The following is a 9704-nucleotide window of genomic DNA, read 5'->3' as shown; positions in this document are numbered from 1 at the left end:
GCATCCGTCAGTTTGTTTTGGTGAGGGAATATGATGTAAAAGTTATATAAAAAGTGACTTGGCTGCATACAGCAGGACAGCACAGATCATGTGAAAAGCCAGAAGGTAAGCAGAGCTGCAGTGTTTGCACAGTTTATCCTCCGACAAGTTGCACATTGGTTGTGGTTCTGATCAAAATTGTGTTGTAACTCTCCATCCTTCTGTGTCCTTTGACCCAATAACAGAATTTTTCCTGTCACTTTCAACTTTTTTTTTTTACTTATTCAAATTAAGTACAGTTTAACCATGATAGAGCAGCATTTGACACATATTCAAATAAAGCGTCGCTACTGTAGTCAGCACACTACACATTCGATGCTTATTATGATTCATACGCTGAATAATTCCATCTTCCATCTCATTTCAAGCGAACATTTATTCTCGCTTCCGAGAACAACTTTATATATTTACACATGCACTCTCACCAAAAGAAAATAAAAATCAAGTCTCACATATCCAACAATGGGAGACCAGGGGCATTCGTGAAGTGTGACATCCAAGTAAAATAAGTGAAACATTCATCATAACATGAATATTTAAATAATCATGTCATTTGACTTGATTAAATTTGTGCACTTTGAGTGCAAGCGTGTGGCTAGCTAGCACGTGGTGACTTTGAAGCCACCAAAGCCGAATACTTGTCTATTGATTTAACCTTTATTTATTCAGGTAAGGCAACGGAGAACACATTCTCATTTTGCAATGTTGACCCTGCTGCAAACAGCAGAGTCAACTAAAATGTGCGCGGTGGTTGTGGGGGTTTACTGTACAGTTCAGTGCAGCAGTCGTGGAAGGAAGCGTGACTGCCGTCGTGCCCTGCTTGGACCCGTCGCCGAGCTACGAGTGTTTGCCGCTTGGCAACGGAACGACTGCGTGTCGGGTTAACACCGGCCAGAAGCCCTTCGGCGACGTTAACGTGTGTGAGACGCAACACAAAGACTTTGCAAGTTCACTTTGGACTTCTTTGGAGTCACCTGGGAGGGAGGGGTCGCGTGGGCCATTAGCGTGTCGCTAAACGGAACCCCGCCCGGCTAATTTCACACACTTGAATATGCACATTGAATAGGAGTCCTGTCAGTTGCTGAGCTTGGGCAAAGCTCACGTCCGTCTTCCTCGAGGCCGCTGGGACGTCTCGACCAATCCCAGCCAGCGATGTGGCACTAAGCTCAGCCTTCGTGGGTAAAAAAAAAAAAAAACAAAAAAAAACATCCAGAATGGTCTGTCCTCATGCCCGCTGTGACGTGGTTCTCAATGACGGGTCGCTTCAGTCTCTAGACTGGTAGAAGAGGATGTATCCCGACTCTGAGTTTTTGGAAATGTCCGACGTCAGGCCGTAGAACTCCTCAATGGCCTGCGCGTCGATTTTCTGCAGGAATAACACAAGATTGTTTGTAGAAAAAGAAAACCAGAACCTTGTCCTGACCTGATGTTTGGATGCCGGGCAGACGCTGAACTACGGAGGAACTTCCCAACATTTCAGAAAGCAATTCATCTTCTGAAATGCAATTAATATTTTTGAATAGTTCACAACCCATTTTGCAATTCATATTAGTAATCGGCGACACGAAGTACCAAACCCACTAATACGACATAAAATTTCAAAAAACATAATGACAGAGTCACTGATTTGTCAAACGGCCGCAGTATAGTGCTTTAAAGCAGGTTTATTCGATGTCAGATTCTCTTTTCTTGCCGTAAGTATCAGTGGCAGGTATCGTCATCCTTCGCAAGGACTCGATAGCTTCAAATAAGGCCGGTATCGGCACTTGTCCATCCTTAATTACTGGTTTGAGTTTTTTCAACACTTGATGAGTCACCTGCCACACGTGGTGGCGAAAAATGTCATTTTCATTTCAAATTTTAATTTCTCAAGCTTACCAGCCCCCCCACAAAAACAAAACAAAACAAACAAACAAACATAAGACTACGTTACCAACTACAAAAGCCAGGTTATTTGCTATCACAGGCCAAAGACACAAGACAACTGCAGGCCGCTTCCTGGAAGGAGAGATTTCAAAGTCACGACAGGCCCCGGGAACGCACCTCAACGATGTCATCGTCGAAGAGGAGCCAGAAGCCGTGGCTCTTGACGATGGTGATGTAGTGGCCTCGGTTGGGCCCACTGAAGAGGACAAACAAGGCATGAACGAGTGAGACAGAAAGTGACAGAGAAGGCGAGCCATAAGTCGAAGGTCGGGTCCCACCTGCCACAGTGCACCACCACAGCTACCAGGTCGTACATGCGGTCCGGGTTGGTGGCGTCCCCCGACGTATTGAAGAGACGGAGCTCCAGAGGGAAGACCACGCGGTAGGACAATTTGGTGTAGCGGTGCAGCTGATCCATGTACTTGAAGCGTTTGAGGTGCAGCGCCAGGATCATCGGCAGCTTCTTCACTCTCATCCTGAGCAGCGGAAACCTGTCAACCCGTGCAACAAGCCGCCAAAAAAAACAACGGAGGACGACCGGCTAACCTTTTCTGGGCTTCCTGTTTGCTGCGGCACTGCTCGCAGTAGTACTTGTACTCACTGCACAGAGTCTCCGTGTTGCTGAAGCCCCTGCGAGGTCCAAAAAGGAGACGGCCACATAGCCAAGGTCACATGGATCCTATAACCTTGTGATCCTGCTTAAGATCCAAGCACTAGTCTGCTATTTGTCCTCAAGAAATTAGACAATTGGGCACACTTACAGAACCACCTGGGCACGATATTAGAACCACTGCCTTTTTCACTACTTGTGCACTTTTGGCCAACAAATGTCAACCTTAATAGGAAACTACTGTGGTCTGTGTACATTATAAATTTGTAATCGTTATCATCTAGTGCTTCACTAGTCATACTCGTGACACGCAGATGTCAAGGTTTGCCTCACGAGTAACATGACGTTCAACTAATGCACTCCAGTGGTGCTACCAGTGCGTCAAAACGTGCTCTAGTACATCCTGGATAAGGAATAAACACTCAGAGGCTGCCATCACCTGAGGCAGTGCGTGATGGATGTGTTCTGCTCCACGTCCACCGACAAATCCAGGAAGTCCTCATCCTTGCTGCTGACCTGCAACAGTGATGTGACATCATCACTATCACCATCATCCTCATCCACACAGTGCATGAATGCAGTCCTCTCGCTGGAGTTTCGGTACCCTATGCCAGTGATTCCCAACCATGGGGCTTGAGAATCCATCATTGGTGCCGTGGGAAATTATCCAATATCACTAAACCGGGCCGAAATTGATTCATTGACGACAATTTTTTTTTTTTTTTTTAAACATGGAGTAAAGCAAGTATGGATATTAACTTTTGGCATCTCGGTGTCACGGACCTAAACTGAAGTGAATTGAGCAGGTTCTTTTAGACAAATAGTATTGCTTTGCCACCACCCTGTGGCATCTTGGCAGCAAGGAAATATTGTCAATGAGTTGAAGAGTTTCATTTAGACAAAAGTAGTGCATTGCCACCATCTTGAGGCATCGAAAGGCAATTACAAAGCTTTTGGGGAAGCAGCACTTTCTTGGAACGCGGGAATCGCTGTCCATCTATGACAGCGATGTACGGCAACTGGCATAAAATTTTAACTACGCATGGCCCACATCATGTCAATTGAGATGAGAGAGAGCGGCATTAGTTCGTCACTCACTGCTTCACAGTTGAGGCAGCGTGTCTCGTTGGTTAGCGTTCCTTGGAAGATTTCGTGGACCCACGTCTGCTGCGTCTCCTTCCCGCTTTGGCCGCCTCCACCTCCTCCTCCTCCTCCTCCTCCTTCTTCTCCACCTCCTTCTAGTACGACTACCTCGCCGCCGCCACTTCCGCCATTCTGCACCAGCTTTCCATTCTGCTGCCCCTCCTGGCTCTTCTCCTCCTGGAGCAGGTCTGCGATGGTGTTGAGGAGGTAGTTGAGGAACTCGTGGGCATCTTGCTGCATGTAGTTGTCAAACAGTTCTGCACGAAGAAGGCAAGTCCATTTTGTTTATATTGCATATATTAAATGGGTGACAAAAGTTATCCCCAACTCCTCTCTCAGTGTCGTGTGCTGTGTTGACGGGAAGGCGTTACGAAGGTGTTACTCCAAATATGCATAATTTGGAGTAGCAACTAATCGAACGTGATACTTTTTCCAGTCAAGTACTCAGACTACAGTTACTTTCCGAATACCACAAAGTGTTATTTTGTGGACTGTGTCGTCTTCCACATGTAAGTAACATCAACATTTCTAAAAGTGGCAGCATTCGCCTGCGGGATATGGCAGTGAGAACAAATTTGCAAGACTTAAAACTTCGAAGCCACGGTTCCTCCCTCATGCACGGGTTGTATTGTAAAACGAATGGTAGTTAATGAACAATAAAATACATGCTCAGTGCTCACTAAACGAGGTCAATTTCACTGGAACATGGTGAAATGCAATGTGGCCGTATTCAATTTCCCATTCCAGTCAGAGGGAGTGACATCATCGTTTTCAGCGCATTAACAACTCGCGTGGCCATAAACGGCAAGGGAGGACGGGGATAGACTGTCACGTTTGGAAGCTGGAAATACAGTCGCTCTTTGGAGTTTGTGAGCTCAAAATAAAAAAGATGAAGTTTTATTTTATTTTTATTTTTTTCATACTGTGCTGTTGACAGAGTGCTTCAATAACACCATATATATATATACACACATATACACACACACACACACACACATATATATATATATATATATATATATATATATATATATATATATATTTTTTTTTTAATTACGGTATTATCGCAGCACAATATGCATTCAAGTTTAAAGAGAAAGTACCACCAGATTGTGACTATGACAGGAGGTCTTTATGGACATTATAAATGTTGAGTTTTGCCAGTACAACAGTACAACATGAATAGTTAAACAAATTAAGGAAGAAATACTCTTTATTTTAGATTTTAAAAAAATATATATATTTATGTTAAGTAAAGTCTTGAAAGACGTCTTTATTATTATTATTATTACTTTTTTAATAATATATATTTTTTAAAAAACAAATATTTATGGTCGGTGGGTGTCTTTATTTAATTAATTTTTAAAAATGTATTGTTACTCTTCTTAAATGTCAGTTTAAAAATGCACTTCCAATCAAAGTGTCAAAATAGGCTGTCATTTTTATACTAAGGACGGTTGTTGGTAGCTGCTATATGTAATTCACTGTAACTTGTAATCGAACTTCAGTTACTTTTAAAAGAAAGTAATCGGTTCAGTTACTTTCCAAGCACATAATCAGTCAAGTAATTTTTCGAGGAAACTGTAGCAACACTATTCATACGGCACCAAATTCATCATTCCCAGCTCCCCAAATCAGGATTTTGAGCTGACGTTTTAGTCAATCAACAACAACGGTTGAGTCTATAAAAAGTGCCCACCATTTTCTTTTCTCAGCCGTGAGATAAATTTCTTCGGAGGGATGACGCCCACTTTCTTCTTCTGCGTGGCGATGCTGTTGAACAAGTCAGCCAGGCAGGTGAGCAGAGACTCCTTGCGTCGGGGCTGCACCTGCGAGCACAAAACCTACAGGTGTCAGAGAAGCAAGCCAAGCGGTACTCCGCCAGCCTCACCGTAATGTCGCTTTACCTTGTAGGCCAACACCTTCTCCCTGAATGGGCGACAGAAGTAGAGAGCTTGCAGCACCGAATTACAGTAGCACGTGTTGCCAAACTGAGGAACAGACAGACAACTTTGTTGTAACCAATTGCCCTGGAAAGTGGAGACGGAGCCACCGATTACTGACGTTGACCAATCCAAAGTAGTGCTCATTCACGGGGAACTGTTCTGGTCCAATCTCCTTCTCTAAGGCAGAGGCATTGGCGCCCTATGGAGGGAAAATAAAATTCAGAAGCAATCCAACAGAATGTCACCAAAATGTCAGTCTGGGTAGTGAAGAACGTCTCATCTTCATTTAGCAGCAAATGTTTTTTTTGCTTTGTGAGAAATGCAAGCGTGTTGAGTTCAACATAAAGTAGCAACATAACAAGTGGCTGCCCTTTGCCAAATGTTCTTTAAAAAAATGCTTCTAAAATCCTTCAAAATTCAGGAGAAACAACTGATGATTGAAGTGCATGACCTTTCTATGCCCTTCTCACCAATTACATTCCATTTGCACTGTATCAGTGGCAAGCCACCCACCCTGTTTGAAATGGTAATTCTGATGCATCGCCTGAAAGGACCCCATGGAATTTTGGCCCTGCAATCTTATTGGTGGACAGTTTCAATTGTAACCTGTTGGCCAATCAAATTAGCAGAAACCCCAGTAAGCAGACGAAAAGAAATACTCGAGGAAATATGCTGACAAATAATCAAGTTCTACTGTTTTACACCGCATAGAGATTTTCTATGGGCGATATCACACAAAATGTCCCCCAAAAGGCCACTGATTTTTTTCAACCGAGACAAAAACTCAGCTTCTCTGGAACCCATCATCCAATGTTCAAAATTCATGCTACGTACGACACCACTTGAAGCCATTCTGGCTAACCAGACTTAAAGTTTTGAAAAACTGTAATTTGTGGAAACCTTGTCACATAAATATTGTGTTGTACAAATGCCAACACCGGTTAACAAGCCGTTATTTCTCGACCTATGAAATAAAATTGTGTGATTGGATGATCTCTCGCGGCAGATTGGGAATCTGTGTACTAAAAACAACAAGCACACCTCAGGCTCTAATTTCTTTTTCTCCCCTTTTCAACTTCGACATCCACATGCAGCACATGTTGATCAACAGCTCCAAAAGCTCACTTTGGAAACGTAACCGCTTCCATCACATGACAGGCGGTGGAAATGCTGATCGTGCTAACGTCCAAACCAACAGGCATCACCAGGGGAAAGAATCAACTTTCACCCAAACATAGTATCCCAGGGCGGTGGATACGAGCATTAATGTGCTACGGGGCTCACGCTTCTGGCATGGATACAAAAGCGAAAGTAGTGACTTAAGCATTCAAAGTGTGTTGTTGTTATGTAGTGGATGCTTAGCAAGCAAGTTAGCGCGGCAGCTAGCCCATCGCCGACAGCCAAGAACGGAGCCCAAAATGCCAAATCCTTACCATCGTACAAATCGAGGCGATCTTTCGGACTGTCATCAGTATTTCCATCCGTTCGCCGCCATGTTGGACCAAACCCTGACGGTGAAATGTCCAGCCGATGCGGCTGCCCAGTTCCGGGAGACGCTGGAAAGCTTCTAGGGTCCAACGCTTCAAAGCTTACTTTGCCCCGTACGCATCATGCACCTAGACAAGATTACGCTGTAAACACTTAACCGCACGTCTACGTTGCCGCCACATTGGATGGGGCCAACGACACCAAAGTCCCTTCTTTATTTTTTGATTGAATTTAATTTATTACCCCGATTAGGGGGACAGACTCGTGTATTTTCGTTTTTATTTAATTTATATGAAAGAGGAAGTTAAAAAATGAACTCACATATTGTGGGTTTTTTTTTCCACATATTGTTTGCACAAGTGGCTGTGTTCAGAATTAACCAATCACATTCAAACTCATGCTAATGCAAGTCACGACTGTCGACTTTTGAAGTGCGGTGAATGTTTTGTGGTTATGCCAGCAATGTTATTATTATTGTTATTCTCCTTGTCAGCCAATAAACAAAACTTTGCAAACAGCAACATCAAACTAAATCATATACATACATCTAAAAACAAAAATACAATACATCTTTATTTATATAACACTGTCTTAACACCAGCAGCTGAAACAAAGCGCTTTACAAAGCATTTAACATAAAATACAATACAACAGAACACACAACATAAAACTCGTTTTTTTCACTGTTTGGGAAGAATGTGTGCCTTTGACTCGTGCTACCTTACCTGTGTTTATGTGTTTCCACTGCATTTGTACGTGAATATTCATTATACCCCCCCCCAAATAAATAAATAAATTAATGAATAAATGACAAATCCAAACAAGTACATTGACCAGCAGGGACTAAGGTAGGCCTCTCTCCGGTCTCCTAACCCCAACCTTGTTGAGCCACCCGTCTTTAAAAAATTGCCAGTGTGGGAGAGTTAACATCACTACGAAGATTGTTCCATAATGGCACTACCGTGTCCCTAAAAAAAAAAAAAAAAAAAAACCGGGCAGAGCTGACACATCCAGTATGGCCGAGGTGCTAATGTACACCAAAACCAAAGTAGTCCGTCTAAATATTCTACATCTATGTGTATGTTTCGATTGCCCCGATTACTACGTCTGTCAAGCTCGACAGGGCACGCCACGTTTCCCCTCTCTCGCATCTTAATGATTCACAATCATACTTTATTAACAATTCATATTTTCCTACGTCACTTTTTCTCACAGCTCAAACGTTATTTCATGTATTATTATATTATTATTATTATTATTATTATTATTATTATTATTATTATTATTATTATTATTATTATTATGATTATTATTACAGTACTATGTTGTTTATTTTATTTATTTATATTTTTACTGTCGTTTTATTTTGAAGTTAAAGTGACAAGACTTCTTTCATTGTATTGTGTTTATGACGTTGTAGTGTCGCTTGACGCTACAACCTGGCGTGCAGTGACGAATGATAGTGTGTTGGATGCTTGTAATTAGAATAGAAAACGCAGGCGGTGCCTAAACGATGTCAGTTTTTATTTTCTTTATATTGGTCACAGTTCTTATCGAACAGATTCCATAAAGTCAGGCGAGGCGCAATAGCACAATTCCATTGTTGATGCGACTGCAAAGATAGGGGAGGAAATGGACACCGCCCAGTTGAGTAATGGCCATGTGGAATACATTGACCTCGCCTCCATTCAATTTATCAGGGACGACCTGACGTTTTTCCTCATTATGAGGTGTTCACTTATCTTTATCTTGACTGGTTGTTTTGCACAACACACAAATTGTACGAGATTCAGAGAACGAAACTGATATATATAACGAAACTTATATACATGAAAATGTTTCCTTAGTTTTGTACACGTGATAAAATTCCTCTGCAAATTAACTTGAGGTTCGTGTTAGGACTCAAAGTCAGTGATGATTTTGGAGATTTTTTTGCTCCCGCGTTTGAAATCTGATAGATTGTTTTGTATGAGATCATCTTTCTCCCAAAAGGATATTTTTTAAATGGATTGATCTGTTCAATAAAATTAAAAAAATAATAAATCAAGATTATCCATTAAGAATGTGTAACAAAGAACTCAATTTGAATGAAGCTTCATCAATAAATAATGACGAGTTGTGTTTTTAGTTATTCTGCTATTCATTAAAATTATTTCAATGCTTATTTCAATATTTAAGTCTTTTAATTTGATATTTAGATCTCTGAGTATTTCTTGTAGTTTCACGTAATTAATCCAATTTGCTTATTTAGGTATTGATTAAACTATTTTTATATGTCAATATTCAATTCAGTTAGTTTTGAAATAGGGTTGTTCATACCACTTTTTTTCCAGAACGATTCTAGTACGAGTATTCACTCTTCGATACTGAGTAGCGATACCTCTGGTACTTTTGATATATAACATTTTATATAACATAATGACAAAATCAGTCAGTCGCAGGGCACATATAGAGACAACCAATCATTCACACCGTCATTGAATGGGAACCGATCCACGCAAGTTAGGCTATTGTACCACTACACGATCAGCGACTACTTTGAAATATTTCAC

The 9704-nt window shown here is 41.6% G+C and overlaps 1 protein-coding gene across 1 annotated transcript; it reads right to left on the bottom strand.

Annotated features, from left to right (window-relative positions):
* Window positions 1–235: 235 nt before the first annotated feature.
* On the bottom strand, window positions 236–7256 carry usp12b (ubiquitin specific peptidase 12b). Its single transcript, XM_019871261.1, has 10 exons — window positions 7098–7256; window positions 5783–5863; window positions 5626–5709; window positions 5418–5547; window positions 3674–3975; window positions 3015–3091; window positions 2512–2595; window positions 2244–2441; window positions 2083–2161; window positions 236–1405 (listed from the first exon to the last, which is right to left on the bottom strand). Exons 1-10 carry the CDS (start codon window positions 7143–7145, stop codon window positions 1304–1306), a joined length of 1185 nt encoding a protein of 394 aa, XP_019726820.1. The 5' UTR covers window positions 7146–7256; the 3' UTR covers window positions 236–1303.
* Window positions 7257–9704: the final 2448 nt, after the last annotated feature.

This window comes from Hippocampus comes, unplaced genomic scaffold, assembly GCF_001891065.2.
Source record: "Hippocampus comes isolate QL1 unplaced genomic scaffold, H_comes_QL1_v1.1 scaffold83, whole genome shotgun sequence".
NCBI classification, from domain to species: Eukaryota; Metazoa; Chordata; class Actinopteri; order Syngnathiformes; family Syngnathidae; genus Hippocampus; species Hippocampus comes.
Note: the sequence above shows the minus strand (reverse complement) of the source record. Positions and strands in the feature narration are given on the sequence as shown.